Source organism: Chaetodon auriga, chromosome 3, assembly GCF_051107435.1.
Source record: "Chaetodon auriga isolate fChaAug3 chromosome 3, fChaAug3.hap1, whole genome shotgun sequence".
Taxonomy (NCBI): Eukaryota; Metazoa; Chordata; class Actinopteri; order Chaetodontiformes; family Chaetodontidae; genus Chaetodon; species Chaetodon auriga.
In genome coordinates this window covers 30,017,257-30,044,397 of record NC_135076.1, presented here as the reverse complement: position 1 = coordinate 30,044,397, position 27,141 = coordinate 30,017,257, and the positions used below count along the sequence as shown (strand labels likewise).

The window sequence follows — 27,141 nt, the reverse complement described above, 5'->3', positions numbered from 1 at the left end:
AATACATTGACTCTGAGCTGATCTCAGGTCAGTTTGTGTCAGAGGATCAGATCAGCTGATCACAGTCTGATTGTCGATGTCCTACGCAGCGTCTCAGCTGTTTAAAACATCACCTCAGCACTACTGAACAGCCTTCTTTGATGGGAGCCTTTAACAGGACTGAACAAACCGAGAGGCAGATCTGAGGTTCAGCCTGACGTCCCATCGTCTCGCTCACGTCATGTTTGCACCTGGATCGTCTGTGGGACAAATGAAACACCTGACAGACACGTTACCTGCATTCAGTTACTCTTTCGTGTCATCTTGACCTCCATCTTTCTCTGAGTAGACTGTTTTCCCACAGTATGAGTCCGGCTCTAATGGGTCCTGGTTTTAGTGTGTTCAGCCGTTCTGGATTCAGGATCCTGTGCAGGTGTCCTGCAGCCGAGACGCAGATCTGTTTGAACAGGACAATTAAAATTATTCACACACCTTCACACGAGTGTCACACATCCTGCAGATATTCACCTCACAGAGACACTTCCTGTCTGTCTCAGTCTGCGTTCACTTCCTGCTGAGCAGCAGACGGGCAGAAGACGTCTTCCTCGGGAACTGGTGGAGACCCAAACAGAGCAAAAAGACAACAGAGCTCTGTTTATTAACAGTCTGCACCAAACTCAATGTGAATTTCATCACATTTAACCTCATTTATAACACAAACCTGCTGCTGAACAGAGCACTCTGCTGTTTCTGTTATTCTGTCCACCCCCACAGCACACATCAGTGTGTGTGTGTGTGTGTGTGTGTGTGTGTGTGTGTGTTGGGGGATTTTGGAGGTATTTTGGAGGATTATGCTAAAACTTTCTGCTCGGACTGGAACGATTTCAGTTTGACAGCCGTGTGAGACCAAGCTGGCGTGCCGGCGTTTTTTTCCCACAATCCCTCTTTGTTCAGCTGCGTGTCACCAGCCCAACATGAGGGTGGGGGGGTCGAGAGCGAGAGGACACGGATATGAACTTCCTCCAGTCTGTAAAGCCCCAGATCTTCTATTGTCATTTCCACAGGGCTGAATGTGAAACTGAATGCTTCACTTCTCTTCTTCTTCTGTTTTATTATCTCCACCGCTCCCTTCCTCTGTCTTCCTCTTTTCTTCTTCTTCTGTTTTATTATCTCCACCGCTCCCTTCCTCTGTCTTCCTCTTTTCTTCTTCTTCTGTTTATTATCTCCACCGCTCCCTTCCTCTGTCTTCCTCTCTTCTTCTTCTGTTTTATTATCTCCACCGCTCCCTTCCTCTGTCTTCCTCTTTTCTTCTTCTTCTGTTTTATTATCTCCACCGCTCCCTTCCTCTGTCTTCCTCTCTTCTTCTTCTGTTTTATTATCTCCACCGCTCCCTTCCTCTGTCTTCTTCTCTTCTTCTTCTCTTCTTCTGTTTTATTATCTCCACCGCTCCCTTCCTCTGTCTTCTTCTCTTCTTCTTCTGTTTTATTATCTCCACCGCTCCCTTCCTCTGTCTTCTTCTCTTCTTCTTCTCTTCTTCTGTTTTATTATCTCCACCGCTCCCTTCCTCTGTCTTCCTCTCTTCTTCTTCTCTTCTTCTGTTTTATCTCCACCGCTCCCTTCCTCTGTCTTCTTCTCTTCTTCTGTTTTATTATCTCCACCGCTCCCTTCCTCTGTCCTCCTCTCTTCTTCTTCTCTTCTTCTGTTTTATTATCTCCACCGCTCCCTTCCTCTGTCCTCCTCTCTTCTTCTTCTCTTCTTCTGTTTTATTATCTCCACCGCTCCCTTCCTCTGTCTTCCTCTTTTCTTCTTCTTCTGTTTTATTATCTCCACCGCTCCCTTCCTCTGTCTTCCTCTTTTCTTCTTCTTCTGTTTTATTATCTCCACCGCTCCCTTCCTCTGTCTTCCTCTCTTCTTCTTCTCTTCTTCTGTTTTATTATCTCCACCGCTCCCTTCCTCTGTCTTCCTCTCTTCTTCTTCTCTTCTTCTGTTTTATTATCTCCACCGCTCCCTTCCTCTGTTTTCCTCTTTTCTTCTTCTTCTGTTTTATTATCTCCACCGCTCCCTTCCTCTGTCTTCCTCTCTTCTTCTTCTCTTCTTCTGTTTTATTATCTCCACCGCTCCCTTCCTCTGTCTTCCTCTCTTCTTCTGTTTTATTATCTCCACCGCTCCCTTCCTCTGTTTTCCTCTTTTCTTCTTCTTCTGTTTTATTATCTCCACCGCTCCCTTCCTCTGTCTTCCTCTCTTCTTCTTCTCTTCTTCTGTTTTATTATCTCCACCGCTCCCTTCCTCTGTCTTCCTCTCTTCTTCTGTTTTATTATCTCCACCGCTCCCTTCCTCTGTCTTCTTCTCTTCTAGAACATCCAGATTGTAAAATTTGACAATGTGCTGGTGGTGACTGTATGTTGTTGAATTCATGTATGTATTTTTCCAGTTTGATGTATTTGAAAGGTTGAAACTATTTTACTTGCCAAAGGACAAATAAATCTCAATTGAAATCAAAATTAACAACATCCACAGGACCTGAATCATGATTAATAACAAAAAAATTCTCCTATAGAAGTAATGAAGAGTAAAAACAATCATTCCATCAGTGTTTCATTTGATTTTTAACATGTTCATCTTCACAAACACTGACAAGGTGTTTTTCAGCATGTTGAAGATCAGCAGTTGGTCAACTTTATCCAAAAATCAAAATGTGCCTTTAATGTTTTTCACTTCACTTCACTTGCTCAGTGAAAAGTCCAGTCTGTCTCTGGCCTCAACAACTGCACTGAAATCTGGCTGAATGTCTGAGGATGTCTGCATTCTCTTCAAAAGTCCAACATTTGTCCTCGTCACATTTGGACGTCCATCCCTTGTCCAAACACGCATTTACCTCCCAGCTGTTGTCCCGTTCATTGACTGCATGGCTGCCAGCTCCTCCGTCATGTTAAAGTCTGTCGTTATCCACGTGAGAAGAGCAGGAGCTGGACAGCGTCACGGACATCAGCTCTCATCCAAAGCCAGGGACAAAGAGTCCAAGCGGACCGCTGTCCTTCAGCTGAAGCTCCAGGTGTCCCTCGGTGTCCTCAACCCTCCTCGTTACAGGACATCGGGAGAGGGGCACATTCTCAAATGTGGGCTAGTTACCGAACTAGTTAACGCTGCCTGAACTACCGGTAACCGACAGCGGTAGTTACCTAGTTAACGCTACCGGTAACGGTCGAGGTAAAATTAAATTCAGTTCACCAGTTAGCTAGCGTTAGCGTTAGCTAACTGGTTAATTAGCTACCGTTGCCTAATGTTAGCTGGTTCAACTGATGTTGTCTACCCTCTAACACGAACGGTTACCGGTAGAGGTAACGTCAACGAACGGGAGGATACGGTCACCGTCAAGTCGCTGTGAAGCTGCGGGCGGTCTGGAAAAACTATTGAGAAACTGAGTCAGTTCCACTTCAGACTGACAAAGAAGTGACTCAGTGGCAATGACCGTAAGATGCCCAGCTCTGAGCTACAGGCCCTGAAACATGACGCAGCATTAATCACACGTACAGGCCCTGAAACATGACGCAGCATTAACATTTTGGAGGGAAGTGGAGTAATGAGCTGAGCCTGCTTCAGTTTCATCTCGGATCAGACTGTTGACACATTATTAACGCACAAGTTTCACGTTTGAAGTTCAACATCTGTAAATATATATAAAAAAAAAACATGTCAGTTAAAATTTTAAAAAGTAAAACTGATGTTTTGTTTTGCAATGTATGTGTGTGTGTGTGTGTGTGTGTGTGTGTGTGTGTGTGTGTGTGAGAGAGAGAGAGAGAGAGAGAGAGAGAGAGAGAAACGTTGTTTTTGTGAGTGTTTGCTGCCACCTGCTGGTCCTGAACGTCACACACACGTGATCAACAGCGTCCACAGCTTCACAGGGAAGATGAATGTTTGAGTGGAGCAGTAATAGTAGTAGTAGTAGTCCTGGTCGTAGTAGTAGTAGTAGTAGTAGTAGTAGTATTGAATGTTGAATTGAATTGAATAGTATTTGCCTTCTTACGGGGTGGTTTTGTACAGTTCGACCCCGCCCACCCTCCATCTGTCACTCCCGGTCCCAGTCCCACCCCGCGAGCTCGTCTCACCTGACACTGAAGGTCTGTGATGCATTCAAGTCACCTGGGGAAACTGTCCAAATGTAAACGTGTCGCAAGTGAACGTCTTATGCGGTGATGAACAAAGTGTCCACACACTGGACGTCATGTCTTCTGCTGCTGGATGTTTATCACAACGCACAGAAAAGAGACTTCTGAGAGGAAAATCACTAAAACAATTATTTCCAGGCAGCAGGAGCCTTTTCATTGGTCCACTTCATCTGCTGAAGACACCTGGGAGACGCCTCGGTCTGTGTCAGACTGGACCTTCGCATTCAGTCCAGAATCAGAGGAATCACATTCAGGTTCAGGTCCAGAGTCAACTTTGTTCTTTGTGTAGAGGTCAAAATGACTTTCCCTCGTGGGGAAGATAATACCACAGTATTATACTCTGAATACTACAGTATTATGGTCTGACTGCTCCTGGTTCAGTCCCGCTCAGCCAGGCGGTCTGGAGGTTAAAGTCGGGGTGCGATGACCAATCACACGGCAGATCTGTAACATGTTCGCTGAACATAAGAGTAATTTAAGGGCCTGTGCAGTCGGGTACATTTGGACTGACAGCTCCAGGGGGTGGACGTCTCCATCACCCTGTCTCACATTGATATTGTAGATATGAAGTTTTCTTTTAAAACTCGACTACCGGGTCTCGACAGAAACGATGAGTTCGCAGAGAAAGACAACTCCCAGCATCCTCCTGCCCCGCTTCATTATTCTGTATTATAAACATGCTGCTTAGAGCAGATTTATCCACTCAGTAATGTCCATGTCCACATTACTTCCTGCTGTATTCTGATTGGCTGGCTGGTCGACACGTGTCCTAAACTTCTGACAAAGGCCTTCTTTGATCTTGAGACCTTTAATCGACCGCTGGTGGACATCAGTGAGATCTGAGACCACCGACCAGAGATTTCCCCTCGTTTGATCAGGCACAAACGAAGTCACGCAGAATGAATCTGACGTTCAGGCAGGAGGCGGCTGACCCTCTCTGAGCCTCTGGAAAGACACTTGTGTTGTGTTTGCTCTGGAAATGAAGGAGGACGAGCCTGAAGCAGAATCAGAATCAGCTTTATTGGCCAAGAATGAGCACATACACAAGGAGCCTGACTCCGGGTTTTACATTGCTCTCAGTCGGCTGAAACAACTGAAATGGAAACAGCAGCTGATGGAAAACGGAGTGCGGCTCCTCTTTCTGTCTACTTGAAAACTCTCGTCTACGGAACTTCGCAGGTGTCTTGAATGCACCACGGCTGTAAAACCCTCAGCAGCTCCTTCAGAGGAAAGTGAAGGAGCGTCTCCATGTTGAAGTTCAGGTGGACGTCTGAGCAGCTGGAATGTCGATGTAATAATATTAAGACACAGATAAACCAAACCAGCATCTTCTGGTTTCTGTACATTTCTGACGGCTGCTGGGCTTCGCCGTCACGCCGTCACATCAGAATGAAGAGGAATGAATACCTGATGTACGGACCCAGCGCTGCGTCGAAGGCACTCCACATTACATCTGGTGTTGCAATAGAGACTGAAGTCACAGCGGTGGGCTGAATCCAGTGAAGCGGTCGAGAAACAAATAAAAACATCCCCACAGGAAAACACCAACAAAGCCTGAACCAGTTCACCATATTCGTCTTTGTTTACGTCCTTAGAACCAGAAACCTGAGGCAGGCGGATTTGTTTGCATCTAGAAGGCCGTTTTTGGTTTCAGCTGTAGTGGATCACAAATGTATAAATAAAACCGTTCAGAGAATAACGCGACAGACAAGACTAGCTAACATCGTGATTCACAAATCCAACAGAACACGAGGGAAACAAAACGTGTGTCTGCGGATTGTAGAAGGCGGCGGCGGCGAGCATCGCCGCCACACCTGCCGAGACACCAAAAGTCAACAAATAAAAGTTCAGGAATGATTAAAATATTGCTACAATATTTGATTTGAATAAAACATGATTGCATACATGGAAATAAAGAAGTCAAGAAGGAATAGAAAAAAAGAGAATTTCATCTAGAAGTAAAGACCCAGCAAACCCGCTAAAACAGAATCAGTTCACATGTTTGATGCTACAGTAACCAGCAGTACAAAACACTAACAAAGGAAAACAACACCAATAAAATACACAGAAAATATGGATATATCTGCAATACAGCTCATCAACAGTAAACCTTATCAACTGTAAACCTGCTCTTTGCCAATTTACAGAGGCATGATGGGAGGGTTAGGGTTAGTCGAGGTCATCCTGACTTCAGGAATAAGGCACAGGGATCATCTGAAGGCCACGCCAGGCCTTTCTTAACGAGGCCGGGGCTAAGATCTGACAGGTTGAGGGTAAATCCAAAACTTCCAAACGATGTCAGAGCTGATATTTTAAAGACAAGAGCTGCTTTGAAGGGGAAGCTTCAAAGAAGAGGATTAGGACCACAGGAATCAACTGACAGCTGGGAATCTGAGATTAAAGAAAACATTCTGAGTTAATACAGTCAGAAGTAGTTCGAAGGCTGACTTGAATTCCTTGATTCTGGGATTAAAGTCAAAAGGCAAGAGTGGCTAAAAGGTATCGACTTCAAAACAAGAAGGACACGAAGATACAAACATGTTTACAGCCCGAATTCTGACTGTTACCTAATAATTATTCCAAAAATCCTGACTAACTCAGAATACTGACTTTATTCTCCGACTCCTGAGATTAACCGCAGAATTCTGACTTCAGTTTTCTCTGACCTAATCCTCTTTGAAGGCCAAGAACCGAAAACTGACTTTTAAAAAAATAATTTAACATCACACCAGACTTCACCGCGGTTTCCGCAGACATGCGTTGGAATGATCGGAGTGTAGTGGACACCACTGAGTTCGCTCTCGGAGGAGTGTGGAGGATTCAGATGGTGTTGTCCGAGGCTCAGATGGAGGACTTGGAGAAGGAGACCCGCAGGTGGTGGTTCTCTCCCAGGTCATGGTTGTGGAACTCGATGAGGCACTCAATGGCCTCCTCGACTGAGCCCATCTGGATCAGAGCCATCTTGTGGTCCTTCCTAAAGAGGAAACCAACAGGAGGTCATCAGACTCTATACAGGAAGTCCACAAGGTCACGTGATATGAACAAATGTTTCACGACAGGGCAAGGACAGGGACTTCGTGGAAGGCACAAGAGCTTTGGGACAAACACAAAGCCTGTGAAGACGTGCTATGGACAATAAGACCTCCAGGGAAAGGAATGACATTTGGGACAAGGATCAGGATTGTTGGACAAGAACAAGGGTTTCAGGGCCCAGACGATAGCTTCAGAGCAGGACAGGAACAGGGAAGGACAGTCGGGGCGGGGACAAGGGCTTGAGGACAGAATAAAGGTTTTAGGACTTGGAAAAATGCTTCAGGACAAAGAGGAGGGCGTCAGCACAAAGGAGAAGGCTTCAAGACTAGGAAGAAGGCCTCAAAGACAAGGATGAAGGCTTCAGGACAGGGCAAGGACTAAGACTTTGTGGAAGGCACAAGAGCTTTGGGACAAATACAGAGGCTGCAAAGATTCGGGATGGGGCAAAGTCTTCAGGGCAAGGATGAAGACTTAAGGACAGGGATGGACAAGTGCTTTTTGGACAAGAAGGTCTTCAGGGCACGGAATGACATTTTGGGACAAGGATCGGGATTTTTGGGCAGGAATGAATGTTTTAAGGCCCAGACAATAGCTTCAGAGCAGGACTGGGGACAGGGAAGGTCAGTCAGGGCAAGGACAAGAGTTTTAGGGCAGAAGGAGGTTTCAGGGTAAGGACGATAGCTTCAGGACACACTATGAATCGGGAGCTGCAGGACAGGACAAGGACAGGGGCTTGAGGACAGGATAAAGGTTTTAGGACTTGGACAAATGCTTAAGAACAAGACCAAACAAGGACGAAGGCTTCAGGACTAGAAAGAAGGCTTCAGATCGAAGACGAGGGCTTTGGAGCAAGAACAGGGACTTCAGTGCAAGGACACAGGCAAAGATGACGGCTTAAGGACAGAGAAAGACAAGACACGGGCTCACAGGGCGAGGATGACAGTTTCAGGGCAAGAATGATGTCTAAGCAGAGTCCACCAATAATGTTTTATGCCACTGGCCCAGTCACACATTCACACACACACAGATTATGTAGCGCACGCGCACACACACACGTATATGTATGCATGTTATACATGGTATGTATATACACACATACATATACATACATCAGCATCAACAGGGGTTCAAGTGCAGTGACAGTGAAGGATGACTCACTGGAAGAACTTGAAGGCCTTGACCATGGCTCCTGAGCTGGAAAACAACATTTTGAGGTCGTCCTCCACCACAGACGGGCTACAAACACAAAAGCACAGTTAGCAATGAAGGTCACATGACACATATGCTGCCTTATGTGTATGTTGCAACTTGTTTTAGTCTGCCATCAGGTGTACCACGTGTTCCTCAGTTTGGACTACAGGCCAGGGGCCTCATTTATAAAACTTGCTTACGCACAAAACGGGGCTTGAAAGTTGCGTACGCAACTTTCTACGCAAAGGTTGTGATTTATAAAAATAAACTTAGCGTGAGAATGTGCGCACCGGTACGCCAACTTTGATGCTTGCGTACGAACATTTTGGAGACGGGGAAACTGGCGGTGCAGATGGTGAGGTGGTGAATTGAAGCCAGATTGATCTCATACATTTAATGTCATCACATATCAGACTTATAGACCCGCGTAATCATAAACACCCAAGTCTGCAGTGTTATAGATGTGTTCCTTTAATGAGCCGTTAGGCCTACTACTGTATGCACAATGTTCATATATCATACTTCCATCTTCAAATGATACAGAGCGGTGGATGGCACTGATGGATTAGTATTAATTGTGACAAGGTGTGCAACAATCATTCAGTTTGCTGAGTAAGCATATAAATAGTGCGGTGACACTCGTGCGTAATGCTGCACAATGGATGCGCTGGCACTGCTGGAAGATCACGCAAATGGTAGGATCAGGATGGAGAGAAGTTTTAGGGACCACGGAGATTCCCTGGCCCATGATGATGACTGGCTAATAAGCCGATTTAGATTCCCTAGAGCGGTGCTCTTGGATCTATGTGCTGAACTGGGCCCAGTGTTAGATAGACCCACTCGCCGGAACCGCGCCATCCCGGTGCATATCCAGGTGCTGACCACTCTGGGGTTTCTGGCGACTGGCTCCTTTCAGTGGGAATTAGCTGACAGGTAAGTGTTTGATATGATTAATATTATATAATGTTACATTGTCTGTCTAAAGCCCCCTTTGGGTATAATTCAGTTAAATTATGTCCGTAGGTCTGGAATATCGCAGCCATCCCTCAGCGCCATAATGCCAGCCGTTTTGGATGGCATTATAAAAATGACCCGTCGATAAATCAGGTTTCCTTACACTGTGGGTGAACAGGCCAACATTAAAAGGCAATTTGCAGCAATGTCCGGTTTCCCAAATGCAATCGGCGCAATTGACTGCACTCACATTGCTATAAGGGCTCAGAGTGAAAATGAATTTGCTTATGTGAATCGAAAAAATGTGCATTCACTCAATGTACAAATTATTTGTACCTCGGACATGATCTTGACGAATGTAGTGGCACGGTGGCCTGGGTCAGCACATGACTCATTCATCCTGACACACAGTAGTGTAGGGATCTGTAGTTTCTGCCACAGATCGCTCTGTGGCTCTGGAACTATTCACTGCGGTGACGACGTGCCGCCACTCATTTTTTAAAATTATTATTATTTTATTCGTGACGCCACTACTGTGACCACCAAACAAAATATCCTTTCTGGCCTCCACCTCACCCACAAGCACCTCGATTTCAGTCTCCGTAAAATTTCTTTTTCTTTTCTCTGCCATGATCGAACGTAAAATGCCATTGATCAGCAGGCATATTTATATGCAAAGACATTCATGAGGTACTTTGCATTGACCATTCATGGTAAAATGTGGGTGTGTCGGGGGCGGGATGTGAGGTGAATCCACCTGCGCAATCTTCCAGGTGGAGTGTGATTTATAAAGGGAAAATTGCGTGCAGGTGTGAGTACGCACGTTTTATAAATCCGAATATTTTTTGGCGTACGCCATTTTCAGCTTTTGGGCGTACACACACTTTTAGTATGGATTCTACGCAATGTTTTATAAATGAGGCCCCAGGTGTTGATGCTCCAGCTCCTGTAGTTCAAGGACTTACGGGATGTTGGACAGGTGTAAGGTGGCAGAAGGGGGGAAGATGTTGGAGTAGTTTTTGGAGCCGGGCTTCTTGAAGCGGTGCAGGGGGGAGTTGCTGTAGTCTTTGGTCAGACCCTGGTCCTCGTGGCCTTCACGGGGAAGCTGGACACTGGTGTGTTTGGACAGCGTGATGCGCAGAGACCTCCCATGGAGCTGCTGGCCGCTCAGGTGGCTCATGGCTGCAAACCAAACAGGTGAAGAACTGCTCACGTTTCTGACTAGATGCTTTGTTTTTTGCTTCTTTTCCTGTAGTAAGTTAGCATATGTAGTTTATATCCTCTCATGTAGTATTTCTTTTCCATCCAGTGACCACAAACATTAATGCTTTGGTCACTACCTGGAAATTTAACCTGTATTATCACAAGATATGCAGATAAATTCATGGTGATCATTAGCTGCTGGCCTTTGTGCGGCTGTCCCAAACACCATTTCTGGTTGAAACCGCCAGCTTCCACTTAGCGAGCGTTAAGCGTTGCGAGTGCGTAGAGGGTCGAGCTCGCAGGACGCCATCTGTGCACAGCGAGCAGAAAGGCTTCGTCGAGAGGACGGTTTTCCGCTCTGTGCGCTCGTATCACAGGCACACAGCTGAATTTTAACCTAATGAAACACCACAGAGCTCGCTCTGTTTAAGTCTACGTCATACGAATACTGAGTTTGAGGTTGATTACCATGGTGATGGTAGAACGGTCAGGTCAGCCCTAATTCTTACCAGCATCTGCATTTACCTGTAGGCCGGATCTTTCCATCAGATAAGTACTTCCTGTAAGTATTTCTGCATGTATTTGAAAGCAGACAGCAGACAGACTTCTGTCCGCCGGCATGCTGGCGAGCCCGCTGAGCGGTGCAGGAGTTACCTAGCTGAGCCTGAGTGCTGTCAGACATCTGAACCAGAGCGTTCTCCTTCTTGTTGAACAGAATCTTCACTCTCATCACGTCACCGTAGACACCTTAATACACAGCCAGAAGGAAAGAAGACGTTCAGGAAGTCATACAAACACGCTGATGGACACCGTTAAGACGTACAGAAAGCAGCGTATGAACCTGGTCTGACTGACTGCAGCCTGCCAAGCCACTGACCCTTAGTCTGCGCTCAAATTAAACGAACAGCGCTTAAAAAAAGTGAAAAACTCTGTCAAAGTGCTGAATGTAAAGCCTGGAGGTGAAGGGAGGAGCAGCAGTGAGACGCTGCTCAGAAACACTAACCAATTTGTGAATTTAATTTAGAGGGCAGGAATTTCTGAGTGTTATACACAGGAAATGCAGTGAGGAAATTAAGGGTAAGGGTCAGAGGAAATTAAAATGGCAGATTAACACCATGTAGGAACTATGAATTATGGGAGTGTTGACTAAAAACAAAAAAACACGAGCAGCTGATTCAGCACTGACAACATGCAAACTGAAGGAAACCCGCATGCAAACAGTCACGTTTACTGGAATAACATGAAACACAATAAATGCAGCTTGGATAAGAGACAGTTGACATTGAATGTCGACTGGAGATTCTTCTGGAGGTGGAAGCTGTTCGGTTTGTGCTGAAAAAGGCCATTCAAACAAATTCGACAGCAGCATCAGTCGGTCGAGAGTCCACGAAACGCACGGACACGCTTCACCGAGGACGTCGCTTCAGAGATCCAATCAAACCTGCTGCCAGCGTGTTTCCTGATTATAACGAGGAGCAGGATCCAAATCCAGTCGTTTCCCTGCTGAATCCATTTAGTCTCTGAAGGTACAAATAACTCAAATGCAGAAACGGGCTGCAGCGCTGAAGGACAGCTGGAGTCTGCAGCTCCTGATCCACAGCTGTGAACGTCCTCAGCTTCACTTATTGCTCCGTACGAATCTGAGTCCAGGCGACCGCAGTGAAGCCTGATCGCATCGGGCTGGAAGCTGCGATCGGACTGTTCACACCTTTCTAATATGAACTGGAGTCTCCTCCAGCGGTCTGTGTGTCCACTCAGCTTCCATCACGTCCGTCCACACTCGTCTAATATCTGCAGCGAAGACTGTGAAGGAGTTTAAGTTACATGTAATGAAAGTCCTTCACGTCCATGAGACTGAGACGGACAGACGGACACCCTGAAAACGCGACGCCTCCCGTCTCGGCCATCGGCGCCGCAGATTTAAAGCGAGGAGCGAGAACCGGATCGATCTGGCACCAGGACGAAGAGACGCTGCCGTCGAATGTTTGAAAGGTCTGATCAAAGCTGTGAGCAGCACAAAGCGAACAGGAAACCCTCCACACAACTACCGCAGACAGCGCAGACGGCGCAGACGGCGCAGACGAGGAGCGGTGAGGGCAGGTTAACGAGCTCTGAACGCTGCAGACGTCAGTGTGACGACACACATGTTGAGTTTAGAGTAGAAACACTGCATCTACAGCGTCTGTCCTCCATCCACTCTGTCCTCCATCCACTCTGTCCTCCATCTAATCTGTCCTCCATCCACTCTGTCCTCCACTCACTCTGTCCTCCATCCACTCTGTCCTCCATCTAATCTGTCCTCCCTCCACTCTGTCCTCCATCTAATCTGTCCTCCATCCACTCTGTCATCCATTCACTCTGTCCTCCCTCCACTCTGTCCTCCATTCACTCTGTCCTCCCTCCACTCTGTCCTCCATCCACTCTGTCCTCCATCTAATCTGTCCTCCATCTAATCTGTCCTCCCTCCACTCTGTCCTCCCTCCACTCTGTCCTCCCTCCACTCTGTCCTCCATCCACTCTGTCCTCCATCTAATCTGTCCTCCATCTAATCTGTCCTCCATTCACTCTGTCCTCCCTCCACTCTGTCCTCCATCCACTCTGTCCTCCATCTAATCTGTCCTCCACTCACTCCGTCCTCCATCTAATCTGTCCTCCACTCACTCCGTCCTCCATCTAATCTGTCCTCCATCCACTCTGTCCTCCATCTAATCTGTCCTCCCTCCACTCTGTCCTCCATCTAATCTGTCCTCCATCCACTCTGTCCTCCATCCGCTCTGTCCTCCATCCACTCTGTCCTCCATCTAATCTGTCCTCCACTCACTCTGTCCTCCATCCACTCTGTCCTCCATCTAATCTGTCCTCCATCCACTCTGTCCTCCATCCACTCTGTCCTCCATTCGCTCCGTCCTCCTTCTAATCTGTCCTCCATCCACTCTGTCCTCCATTCAATCTGTCCTCCATTCGCTCCGTCCTCCATCTAATCTGTCCTCCATTCGCTCCGTCCTCCATCTAATCTGTCCTCCACTCACTCTGTCCTCCATTCGCTCCGTCCTCCATCCACTCTGTCCTCCATCCACTCTGTCCTCCATTCACTCCGTCCTCCATCCACTCTGTCCTCCATCTAATCTGTCCTCCATCCACTCTGTCCTCCATTCACTCCGTCCTCCATCCACTCTGTCCTCCATCTAATCTGTCCTCCATCCACTCTGTCCTCCATCCACTCTGTCCTCCATCTAATCTGTCCTCCATCCACTCTGTCCTCCATTCAATCTGTCCTCCATTCACTCCGTCCTCCATCCACTCTGTCCTCCATCCACTCTGTCCTCCATTCACTCCGTCCTCCATCCACTCTGTCCTCCATCTAATCTGTCCTCCATCCACTCTGTCCTCCATCTAATCTGTCCTCCACTCACTCTGTCCTCCATCTAATCTGTCCTCCATTCGCTCCGTCCTCCATCCACTCTGTCCTCCATCCACTCTGTCCTCCATCTAATCTGTCCTCCATCCACTCTGTCCTCCATTCAATCTGTCCTCCATTCGCTCCGTCCTCCATCTAATCTGTCCTCCATTCGCTCCGTCCTCCATCTAATCTGTCCTCCACTCACTCTGTCCTCCATCTAATCTGTCCTCCATTCGCTCCGTCCTCCATCCACTCTGTCCTCCATCCACTCTGTCCTCCATCCAATCTGTCCTCCATTCACTCTGTCCTCCATCCACTCTGTCCTCCATTCGCTCCGTCCTCCATCCACTCTGTCCTCCATTCACTCTGTCCTCCATTTGCTCCGTCCTCCATCCACTCTGTCCTCCATCTACTCTGTCCACAGCATGTCTCCATCTGCACAGCCTGATACGACTTTTTGGGGGAAAAGCTGCAAATATTGTAAATGAACTCAAATCAACAGGCAAAGTCTGACAAAACCAGCAGACACTCATTTACTTCATTTCAACATGAAAAAGAGGAAAAACAAACAGACTTAAAATCAACCAGGTGCTTCAGATAATTCAAATAAGAAGCGAGTGACAACATACCGAAGAGAATAAAGAGGCAGTGGGGCGTAACTCTCTTTAAAGACAGCAGAGAAGGCAGCGGAGGGACAGGACAGGTAAAGGTGGGAGGGCAGGACAGGTGGAGGGTCCGAGGCGTTTCCATGGCAACAAATTAAAAAAGGGAAAAAAAAAAGACAGGTGAGGGATCAATCAGGAAGTTAATTACCTTTGGCAAGGAAGGGTCAGGTAATGTGAATATGAGGTGAACAGGTGCACAGGTGACTGGACAGGTGTGTGTGTGTGTGTGTGTGTGTGTGTGAGTGAGTTTCATGTCAAGGCATTAAAAACATTACAGAGGTCAAAGGTCAAAACATCAGTGAGAACAAAACGTCTTTCACTTCTTGACATCACGGACGCAAACGGCCAATCAAACTGCTTGATGACGCAGAGCGGGAAAAAGTTCTTGTGACATCACTCAGGTGGGATTCAGGTTTGAGTGGAGGACGTGAGCCTGTGGCCTCTGATTGGTTGTACTGTTGTGATGTAAGGTGCATGAGCTGACCTGTATGTTTTCATGATTTAGTCCTTCTGCTTTTGTACAAAAACTAAATAAGTCAATAAAATCCGGCCTGGTGGCGTCACCTGCTGAGGTCCGTGATGTCTTCGTGTGTGGAGACGTGGACGTCAAACTGTCCTTACAAACTTCTGCCACTGAACTTTATTTGGTTTGATCCTGTGAGTGTAGCTGAGAAATATGTCAAAATGTAACCTGACGTCTCCACTGAGGAGACAAACACGATGCTGAGACGTTTTACAAACACCCACCTCGGGGTTGAGGTTGCTGATCAGCAGGACGCAGACTCCGGCAGGGAGGGGGGGGAATCCCAGCCTGGTGGCCCCGGGGAGGGACAGAGAGGCCAGGCCTCCGGGCAGAGCGGGGACCGTCAGGCCTGGATAGGGGAAGGACACTGGGAGAGGTGAGACGAGTGAACAACGATCTGAAAAGTGCAGGAGACGTCTGACCGACATCAGTGACAAACACAGTCCTGACATCAGACCCAGCTGACCCACATCATCTGCTTCTTTACACAGCACAGATGTGATTGGCCAGGTGCTGATCAGGTGACTACTTCCTGTTTTCTGACAGGGACGTGGACAGTCTTTCTGTAAAGCTGAATTTCTTCCTCCTTCAAATCAGTTTGTCTTTTAAATTTGGGCGTTTGTGTGGACTCTTGTCCTGTAGTTTGTTATCAGTATTATTTCGTTCTGTCTTGAACACCCTGAAGTGTGTGTGATGCTGAGAGTGATGAAGGTGTCCTCTGACACCTCGCTCTCCGTCACGTTGGCCTGATGAAGAATTCAAACGTGTCTGGGGGCTGTGATCCGGCGTGCTGCCGCTCCACTTCACAGACTGTTTGTTCAGTGTCGTGAGTGTGAAATCTGCTGAATGTGGTCACTCTGTGAGCCTACAGCTGCCCGACTGGATCTCTGCAGGTGAGACTCACCTGCAGGTTGGATAGTGAAGGCTGGTGGGAAGGCGTGAGTCGCTCCTGCATACGGAGCAGCTGAGATGATACCTGGAGCTGCAGAGAAGAGACAACACCTGAGTGACAGCTCCCCCGCCCACTGACAGCACAACACACAGCAGCTATCAAACAGAGAGTCTGAATCCGTGTCTTGAGCCTGTCGATCACCTGACTCCCTACAATGACTGCACGTTTCTGGATATTTGCCACTTTCTCTGCTCGTCTGGAGGACAGTTGTAGTCAGACTCCACTGACGGCGTCCTGCAGCGTCACACTGAAGGACTTTACACAGCAAACAGAGCGCCGCGTCACGCGCTATTAATGGCTCAACAGGCACGTACAGGACACGTCTCTGCCCTCTGCGGTGACATGATGAGGCTTTGGTGATGTGACGCTTGTGTGGGACTTACTGAAGGCTGCAGCCATGGCTGGGTGCTCCATGGTGGGCTGGCTGTCTCCGGAGGGGAGGTCAGGTCTGGTGAAGTCGCGGCTCTTCTCGTTGTTGTATTTGACGTTGAGGCTGGTGAGTTTGGAGAAGCTGATTCTCAGAGTGCAGCAGCCGTTATAGATGTTCTGTCCGTCTAGAGACTGAAACACACATCAGCAGGTTAGCTCCAGTTATTCATGAGGACAGACGGCCCACATCCGTCCACCGTCCCGGCTGCAGTGGGACCAGCAGAACGCCGTGCTCACCAGTTTAGCTGCCTGTGCAGACGCTCCGTCCGGATACTGCAGCAGAGCCTGGAACTGACTGTTCTTGGTGAAGACGATGATCCTCAGCACTGTGCCAAACTTTGAGAAGATCTGAGGACCAAACAGGAGCTAAACTGATCAAACCATCAAAGGAAACACACATTTGAGAAATCTCCTTTTTCAGGGACAGAGACCCACAGCAGCTGGCAGCACACTGTGTCCTGCTCCGCTAACGTTAGCTTACTGGCTGCTCGTCGGCTCACTCGCTTTACGTGCGCAGTGAGACCTTAATCGTGCTTTCTGTCATTTCATGCCTGTGACTCCAGTGACTGTGTGTTGGTCTCTGACTGCTGCCAAAATGCTGCAGACCTACAATCCAGATTGTACCTGAATGCATCCTGTAGAGACACTGTGTAACGTCCAGTCAACCACGTCAACCTCTAAAGAACAAACCGACTGATGTTCATCATGCGTCAAGTCATTTGTGTCTCACGCTGGGGTGATGTGTTACCTGGCAGAGGGCGTCCAGGGAGACGGGGTAGACCAGGTTCTCCACCACCACCCTCAGCACTGGACTCGGAGTTGCCAAAGCCGTGTCCACATGAGATGTACTGAGGGCCCGAAGAGCTGCCTGGGCCCTCTGAGAGGATGGAGGATGAGCACATGCTAACAGTGACTGGGCAACATCAAGATGCTAACAGACACCAACAGTAGCTAAGTAGTGTACAGATGCTAAGAGACACTAAAAGGTGCTAAAAACTGCTAAAAGTGCTGAGTGAGGAGTACCTCCTGGTTGGGGGAGTTGTCGGTCTTGAGCTCCTTGTGGTTGGAGAACTGGACGTAGACTGGGTGGTGCCTGATGATGGGCATCACGGTGGAGTAATAGCCCACCATGTTCTGAGCTGCTTCCTCCGAGTTCATCTCTAAGAAGGCCTGACGGGACACACAGGGGACACACAGAGGACACACAGGGCGGCTCAGGCAGGGACACGCGGGACACTTTACTGCAGCAGAAGTACTTTTACCACACTAAACACACTCCACTGCACCTGGTTCTTGGCTTTGAGCATCAGCAGGTTGGTGACGTCTCCGAAGGGCAGACCGAGGCTGATCACCTCGGTCTCTGTGATGTCGTTGGGAAGCTTGCGGATGTGGATGACCCTGGACGGCACTCCGGGACCTCTTATGTCACCTTTGAACTTCTTACTGTCATTGCCATTGGCTACAGAGGAGAATCCACAGCAGCACATGACGACGAGTTTACAAATCCAGAAACCAGAGAAGGTGAACACACACACACACACACACACACACACACACACACACACACACACACCATGATAAAACATGTATTCACTTTGGGATTACTTTGACAGATACTGTGACGAGTCATGATTTTTGTGGGAATTGTACTTTCTGTATTTCATTCATACTGAAAAAATATGGAAATCTTGATTTTTTGGGGGGTCTTTAGCAAATGAGCGCGTTCCCTCACATCTACAGGATGTGATGTTAGTGGCATCTCTGCAGCATCACCGTGCTTCATTTCTAATGGTACGCAGTCACACACTCTACCTCCGCTGACATTTCAGTGAGTTGGTGAACCCTAAAATGAGCCAGACTTCACCGTCAGGCCCAGTGACTGCTGGCCACGTGTTCAGGTGCTGTGCAGGTGAGCTGGACAGACTTTCTCTTGTGTGACGTGTGCAGTAAAACACAAATTAATATATCTGACCTGTGGTGCTCATGATATATAGGCCGTTGGAGACGGTGGAGAAAAGCTCGTCAGATCCTCTCTGAAACAAAAAAAACAGTTTTATCTCCACCGCGCGTGCGCATGCGCACACACACGCACACACACAGATATGTAGTTTATTATCATGTGAGATAAACTAAAGCTGGATTTCTTCACACTTCTAGAAACATCCCGTTTAAACGTAACTTCAACAGATTAAAGAGTTTAATTAGCGGACTTGAGTTTTGGCTCCAGTCTGCCTCTGAAGACCTCAATCAGTTGACTAACAACGAGGCCACATGAGGACATTTCCCAAATGCAGCACTGCAGTCAACGTTGCTGCCAGCAGAGGTCGCTGCAGAGCCACATCTCACTGAAAGCACCTGAAGCAGAACGAACGGACAGAACTGAAACAGGCTGAACTGCTTTATGAACTGAACGCTGTGAACATCACACAGGTCTGCCATCGGCTTCAGCCTGACCCCCCCCCCCCCAAGACCCCAGCGGGCAGCCGGGGGTGAATTCCTGTGCTGACGAGCTCAATGAAAAGCAGATGTGGACGAACACGCTGAGCCTCATTCAACAGAGTGCAGCAGAGTTCCTCTTCATCTTCTTTGGAACTAACAAAGAATAAAGACGTTGAGTGTTGGCGAAGGACAGACAGAACGTCTACTACATGAACCGCCATGTTTCTACAGTGGCCCTGAACGGACAAACCAAACACGGAGCCCAGGCAGTGCCTTTGGCGTCTTCAGCTGTCACCTGAGGTTCTCCAACACCTGAGGTTCTCAGCTGGATTTAGAGCAGCATTCAACCAAAAGCTTCAGCGTGTTCAGTGTGAACAGACTCTTAAATCCACGATGGCGTCCGGTCATCTTCACAGCATGATTTATTTAGACATGTCTAAATTCACTTCCAGCCCTTAAACTCGTAAAATGTAATCTCTGTTGAAGACAGTAATCACTTCCTGCTACTGTTTCACATTAAAAGCCTTCCAGTGACTCGGTAGCTGCGGGCTTTAAATGTGAAACATCTGCAGGAAGTGCTGAGTGTTATCAACGTCTCATACTACACACCTGCTGACAGGTCACCATGTATCACACCTGGACACCTGAGAGGTGTTACCCCCCCCCCCCATATCTCCCTCCTCAGTTTTTTATCTTTCTGCTGAGGATCAAAAAGAAGGAGGACTGGGGTGAACGAGTGAACGAACGGTGTCGTGGTTAAGCGCGGCGTCCTTCACACGGCCGCCAATACTGAACGTCTGGAGACAAGCTGGCCAACATGGAGGAAGAGGCGAGTTAAAACAAACAGGAACAGACAAAGCAAGAGTTTACAGTTTGATCATCATCATCAAACAGGCCTGAGTGTACGGTCAGAGCGGCTCAATAACACACCTCGACGAGCAGTCCATCAAACGCTCAGCGGAAAATTAATCCCAACTGTTTGATTATCAGGTCATTGTTTCAGTCATTTTCAGGTCGCTTCTGTGAGTTTCTGCTTTTCAAAAGTGACATTTGGCTGATTTTCTTTGACCTTGTTTGACACTGAACCAAATCACTGAAGGCGTCAGAACACGTGATGTGCTCCTTTATCATCTTTTTTGGACTAACTGTTGAATGGAGCCCATCAGCAGATGGACGATGGTCATCCTCGTTCAACAACTGGAGAATCATCACGATGTGTCTGCAGAGTCAGAGGAACCCGAGCAGGTTTCATGAGAACAAAAGGAGCTCAGATCTTCTTACTCCTCACATGAATAATCCAGCAGAAACCCGAGTCTGGTCGCCCCCCCCCCCCCCGGATGTGGACCTGCTGTCCGACAGCTGCCGGCCGGCAGTCAGACATCTTATTTTAACAGAACTGAACCACGGCGAGGACCTGCTGCGTCTTCCTGCCCTCATCATCATCCTCACTGCTCACCTCTTTTACTGCTTTCAGCCAATGATGGACGTGAAGCGTGTCTGAATACTGTTCAACCGTCTTCTGCACGCACATCCCTCAACACGAGTTACTTCCTGTTTCAGCAGGATGCACATCCAACTAACTAAGTACAGAAACCAGTTCATGGGACTGGTTTTCACAGGTCCACCCAAACCCGACGTCCTGAGACTCGAGCCGGTAAACACACAGAGTCAGACCCACGTTTAATACTGTCAATCAAGTCCAGGTCTGTTTGTGTAACACCTGAGTGGATCCCAGAAGACCCGGCGTGTGAAGACCTCTATGCAGGACCTGTAGAGTCTCTCAGACTTCAGACCTGCTGCTTGTCTCTGCTCTTGTATCTCAGTTTGTTTCTGGGTGTCAATGCAAACACAGTGCAGGAGAAAAGCCTGAACTGTCCCTCTAACAGGAGCCGGTCTGAGTGCTCTGGTTTCAGGTGACTCGCCTGAGGCCAGGGGAGGAAACAGGAGAGCCTGGATCATCAAAAGGACTCCTCCTCCTCCCAGCAGCCCCTGCTCCCGTCACTTGCTGTTCTGGGATCACAGCCTCTCTCTGCCGTCATGTGGTTTTGGCTCAGATTCTGGTTTTTGCCCTAAAATCAGCAGCAGCAGCGGTGACCACTCTGCTGCTGGACACAAACCCAACAAGACTACTGGGGGGGGGGTGATGCAAGCAAAGGCTGCTGGGAGATCAGATGCAGAAATGTCAACCTAAAGCTTTTCCTTTTCATACTCAGACCGTTTTTTTAAAGTCCAGTGAACAGAAGCACTGTTGACCGCGGCCCGCCTCAGCTGACCGCGGCCCGCCTCAGCTGACCGCGGCCCGCACCAGCTGACCGCGGGGTTGAGTCCCCGTACAGAAAAGAATAAAAGCAAACAGGCCTCTCTGTTTACCTGAAGTCCTATTGTCTCGGAGCAGAAACACTAACAGGATGCTCTGCGTCGACCGGCTGCTCCTCCTTTCACTTCACCTTCATCTCTGAGCTTTTTCCTTCTCATCGAGTTTATCAGCTCAGTGCGAAATTTACTTTTGCGTGAAAATGGAGGAAGTCAACAACATTGTTGCTAATCCAGTAGATGCTAACATGCTAACACAAACAGGCCTGGATAAGCAGGTCAGCTGTACAGATCAATAACAATCTGAAAACTCTGCATGCAGCTCGAGAGCCTGACAGGTCAGATTTGTTTATACTGACTTTGCTGAATATTTAAAATCTAAATCAAATCAGATTCTGAATTTATTGTTTTTTGTTTTGTTTTTTTGAATGATCACCTAAAAAAACCCAATTCCTCAGGAATGAAAAAAGTGTATTGATAAGGACCAGACACAGATCAAACCCTGGACTCCACAGCTGCTCGGTGCTTCATCTGGACTGGGGGGTCAGACCTTGTGTGACCAGCCTGATGTAGTGAGGACACAGATGTGTGAAGGAGGACTTCATCACATCCTCTTCATCAGGCAGAATTCATGTTTCACTTATTTTATGTCAAAACTAAAACCTGTGAGGTTGTTTATTGATCCTGAGTACAAGATTTATTTCAAATAAAAATCAGGTTTTCTGGGGGGGATGACCCCAAATGCCACGAAGAGTCCCCCCCCACCCCCACCCCCCAGCTGACGTCCTTCAAAGAAACAAAGAACACAAACATCTCTGCACCTCTAAAACTATGAGACCTGATTCAGGATTTGTTCTCAGCGACTGAAAGATGTTAAATCAGCCGTGCGCTCCTGGAAGAATGTGAGAAGTGTGCTGCTGTTGACTAATCTGATTATCCTCAGTCTTGTCGTGGAATGTGACTAAATTACTGCTGGAGTTTATAACACTGAGCGGCTTCAGCACTAATTACAGACAGAACCTCTGAACTGTTCCCAGATGGCAGCGCGTCCATCCTGTCAGACACCAGAGAAAAGCAAACGGCCTCACAGCAGAAAACAAACCAACCAGGGGAGGAGGAGGAGGAGGAGGAAGCAGAGGTGCCTACCTTAGTACCAACTGTTATATCTTGGTGGACACTGCTGTGAAGAAAAGACAGCGTGTTAGAAGCAGCAGAGAGAGAAACTCAAAACAACAAGCAAAAAAGTTAAAATGAGGTTGAAGAGGTTGTGCCTGGGGAGACGGACGGAGGAGGAAGAAACCCAGCAGAGAGGAGGCGACAGCGCGCTGAAAAACAAAGAGCTGCAAACAACTTTTCTTTCCACCATCGCTTCATGTGCACTCGGACGTGATGCGTTCACTGTCATCACGTAAAGTCTGTGAGGTGCTGAGCCGTGACGGGGTAACCCTCACGTGTTTCCACGGTGATTCGCTGGAAATCCTGACCGTGTGACTCACTTCAAAGTATTTTACTTTCAGCTCTTCACAGTATTTGTATCAGTACCTTAAACAGGTGTGCAGGTGTGCTGCGTCACGGCGGCTGTAACACGTCGGAGCAGCCAAACCTCCCTTTAAACGGCCTGATCAACGCTGCTAACATCAATATTTAACATGACGTCCACATGATCCTCACACAGCAGGTGACATTTCTGACACCGCCCACCTGGAGGCCTGTTCTCCACTGATGGAGACAGGAAGTGACACGTAGAGAAGAGACCAGTGATGGCTGAAGACGCAGCACAGGGTGTGCGGAGTAGACCGCTCATGATCTCTGCAGGAAAATGGCTGCTGGTCTATTTCTGTCCATCCAGACGCAGCTGAGGATTCACATCCACTTCCTGTCTGTTTCCAGTATGATCATCCATCACCAGCAGGCAGAGAGCACCAACCAACCTGCAGCCATCATCCATCTGTCTCTGCGTGGACCTGAGCCAGCACATGGACCAGAGCTGCAGCCAACAGACTCTTTCATTAACACGTTTCAAGAAAACACTTCAAAATGTCCAAAACGAGGACAAATAGTACGACTTCCAGAAGCCAACCGATGATTTAATCCAAGGAAACTCATTTACAAACACGTCTACACCTGGAAGCTACTCACATCATTGACTCGAGTGAAAGTAGTGAAAACACAACAGGAAAACATCCATTACGACTCAAAAGTGAAGTCAAAGTATATATAAACAAACTGTGGAGGATCAATAAGCAGAAAGTCTCAGGGGTCCGTCAGCTCATCACTCAGTGAACACCAACGACCTCGTTTGGTACCAATTACTGACCTGCTGCTGTCGCCCTGTTTGGGATTTACTCCATTTCCTGTTTCGTCTCTTGACTTCCTGTCTTTACTGCTGCTTCAGTAAATACAATTCAAGCGTCTGTGTCCTGATTGGTTTACATGGCCCAACACACATTTCTCAGTGGCAGTCATGTGACCTGACATCAGCACATCCAGCACTGAGCAGCTGGACAACGCAGGTTTTTAGGTTATGAGCTTCCATCGTGTTGAACGCGTTGGTGTCGGTCGATCTGGATGTTTGTCCTGCTACAGCTGAAAGAATCAGTCAACGGATCGACGAGTCGATCGACAGAAAGCAGATCACACAGAACAATGTCCAGACGCTCGTGCTGCAGCTCCTCCGAGACGATTTACTGTGTCTGCTTTTGATCACGAGGATCAAGAAGAACAAGCTTCACTTTGGATGTTAACCGATTGAGAGCATCACGGTAGATGGATCAATAATGTCGAGCCCTGCGTAGAGTAATGAGACGACCCAACGAGTCTCCTCTCTGACTGTTTGCAGGGTTTTCTCTCGCTTTGATGCGTTCAAACCAAGCGCACGTACGTCCCACGTCATGTGACCCACCAGTGGGTAGGTCACAGGTCATGTGACCCACCTGTGGGTACTTGCTCACTGGTCACGCTGGAGCTCCTTTCCTGTCTTTACGTTTCTGTGCCCTTTGGTCCTTTTCTGTCCCTTTTCCTCATCTCAACTATTATATCGGCACATGCTGTGATTGGTCACTCAGACAACCTGTTTGATAAAATGCAGGTAAAGCAGAGAGACGCCCAATAGCCCAACGTTACACATTCCCACTTCCTGCATAGCAGGAAGTTAAATGACAACACATCACAGCTGATTGTTCGGAGGATTGTTCGGATCCATTTAAAGTGAAGCAACACTTCAGTCATTGTTCACTCGTGATGAATTGTACGATTGTCCCGTCGTGTGTTTAAACGAGGAAAAAAGACATTTCAAGCCTGCATAAATTAAATATTAATCACGTTATTATTATTAGCATTGTTATTATTAGATTATGTGCTGTTCACCGACACAACCACTTGAGAATTCATTCGTTCATGGAGTGTGTACAAACTGGATATGGTCTCCATTTTTTCTAGAATTATTCTTTTAAGGAAACTTATGTAGAATAACAAGATGGATAAAAAAACGCACAGACTGTCCTGAAGCACAGTGCAGGACCACAAAGTGTCACGTGAAAATGAACCCATGAAGCACAGAGCTGGACAGCAAGTCTCACAAGAAACCATATTTAAAAGAACAAGGCTGGTCGGGCTGAAGCTGGTGTGACTGAACAGACAGTAAACCAACTGGAATACAACCTCTCAGGGCGTGAATGAGCCCCGACAATGAACAGACATTCACACGAGGAACTCAAAACGTCTCCCCGTCTCCTGACTGCAGCTCACCTGAGATTTACTCTATCCGACAGTTACTCAGAACACCAGACTGTTTCCAGGATTGAACATGCTCACTGATTCCAGGAGGCCGATAACAACAAATACATCAACAACACTGGAATCAACAGAAAATAAACATGTATGTTTTTACTCTGACCAACAGCCCAAAAAAACCCATTGGAGTTCGAGACCAGTTGTTTTTAAATGACCTGCAGTATTACCAGATTAAAATACATCAGTTTTAAATCTGCAATATTTAAGATTTAAAACTCAAACTCAACTTCTGCCATATTCATCTGACATGAAGTCATCCAAGCCTCTGAGCACCGGCGACTTCCGTTCTCTCCCCAAAGAGCGTTATGCAGAACTCCATCTGAGATGCAGCTCATTTTAGGAACTCTCCCTAATCCTCAGACTCACAAAGCAATTAGAACAGAACTTTTACACTTCGAACTCATCAACTGGAACCACTCTTCAGTCCGGTACACATAAATCACGACGCTGCGTCACATGTAAATAAAATCTAACGTTTTATAAGAGACTTACTTTACAGCAAATACTCAATTTAGCCTTAATCACCTTGACTTGATTCGTTTCAGAAAATATGGGCTCCAGTTACTTCCGTCCACCTTCAACGAATCAACTGAGAGCATATTCGTCAATTCGGCCCATAAGACTAATATTAACTTACATCAATTTAACCAAAATCCTAACTTTTTCCAAGTGAAGGACTGGCCGGCAAAATACAGCAGTGGGCGTGAGAACATCATAACGCTGAACTGGAAGTTAGATACGCTGCTTGATGATTCTTATCACGTCTTATTCATCCATCAGATCTTTTGTACAAGTGTTTGAAAGAAAGGTGTTTTCGCAGGTAAACGAGGCCACAGCTAACAGGCAGGTTCTGTGAATGGAGTGCACGCTGGGTGTGGAGTTGAGCCCGCAGAGAATGGCCCGTTCCGAGGCTAACACAACAGCTAGCTCGGCTAGCTTAGCTTCCTGTTACTACCGCAAACACAACTTTACCGACAGCTAAGCTAACAACAAGAACACCAGGTGCTCTCTGGAAAAACATTAGCTGACGACACATTTAGGTTATTTCTGTCAGACGTCAGTGAAACAGCCAGAAGTCGATTTAATTTGTGTGTACACGTAAGTCGATGGGATAACTCACCCGTCCATTGCACAACACGGAACTACGGAGCAACAGGTTCCAGCCAGCTGCCAGCAGGACACCCCAACCACCGCTGCTATTAACTGACAAAATGGCGTCCGCGCGGAGGAGCTCTCTGATTGGACGGTTAGCAACATTTGTAGGCGTTGCAAGTCGGATCCAGGTGCTGATTGGCTGGTCTGAGGGGGGGACGAGGGGGGGGGGGGGCACAACAACAAAGACCTGAGATTCCAAGGATCAAAGATTGTGGATGAGGAGGATCCAAGGCTGAGCACAGAGACGCACAAACCTCAGTGGGCGTTGTCCCGACACAACAAGAGCGCGTCCACACGAAAAGACCCGAACCCACAAGGACACGATGGTCCACGGACTCCGGAACCATCAGTTCATCAGGGCTCACACGCTTCTCTAAGTCTGCTTTATACAATTCATACAATTCAAAGTTTTGATCAAGAGAAAAATCACAAACGGAAACAAAAAGTCCAAAAAATAACTATGTCTGATATTCTGTGTTTAAAACACATTTCAAAAGCTTCTAATGTCACTACTCTGACATCCTTCCTCTCTTTAGGAAGTTAAGACAACCAGGACTGCAGTCTGTTCATTTCTAACACTTTTCATCAGTTCATTCTTTTCTTTCTCTCATGTCTTTTCTTCACGCCAGAGATTCTGAGTGTAAACATACTGGAAGCTTTTTCCTCTTTGTCCTGCACGCCCTCCTGACTGCCTTGATGACAGAACATCACTTAAAGCTGCTGCAGGTCAATAAAACAGCAAACATCTACAGAACGAAACATTCATAAATGCATTGTCCTTTCAGGTCTGGACATGAGCACTCAGAGTAAAGAGGAGCACTTTCACCTCTGAACTTCAAACCATGTCAGTGAGATAGTTTTCAGAAAACAACTATCTCCTCTGACTCAAGCTGCTCAGAGCTCATAGCAGGAGACAGGAACTGAACCCAGGACGGCGTAGACGGCGT

At 47.4% G+C, this 27,141-nt stretch overlaps 1 protein-coding gene across 9 annotated transcripts; it reads right to left on the bottom strand.

Moving 5' to 3' along the window:
* Nucleotides 1-26,228, bottom strand: ptbp1b (polypyrimidine tract binding protein 1b). 9 transcript variants are annotated; one of them, XR_013077008.1, is made up of 17 exons: nucleotides 26,160-26,228; nucleotides 22,394-22,427; nucleotides 18,468-18,528; nucleotides 17,782-17,954; nucleotides 17,519-17,665; nucleotides 17,244-17,372; nucleotides 16,733-16,843; nucleotides 16,450-16,627; nucleotides 16,019-16,096; nucleotides 15,339-15,481; nucleotides 14,556-14,589; nucleotides 11,181-11,273; nucleotides 10,289-10,505; nucleotides 8,337-8,414; nucleotides 6,875-7,119; nucleotides 508-591; nucleotides 1-436 (listed from the first exon to the last, which is right to left on the bottom strand). XR_013077008.1 is itself a non-coding variant. In XM_076726819.1 (15 exons), the coding sequence occupies exons 1-15, from the start codon at nucleotides 26,165-26,167 to the stop codon at nucleotides 6,987-6,989; spliced, it is 1,617 nt and encodes a 538-aa protein (XP_076582934.1). In that variant the 5' UTR covers nucleotides 26,168-26,228; the 3' UTR covers nucleotides 5,147-6,986. The 9 variants fall into 9 exon arrangements, 6 of the variants coding, with proteins under 6 accessions (XP_076582934.1, XP_076582936.1, XP_076582935.1 ...); XR_013077006.1 differs by lacking the exons at nucleotides 1-436; nucleotides 508-591 and adding an exon at nucleotides 5,147-5,197 and having other exon boundaries at nucleotides 5,237-7,119; XR_013077007.1 differs by lacking the exons at nucleotides 1-436; nucleotides 508-591 and adding an exon at nucleotides 5,147-5,423 and having other exon boundaries at nucleotides 5,553-7,119.
* Between the last annotated feature and the right edge of the window lie 913 nt (nucleotides 26,229-27,141).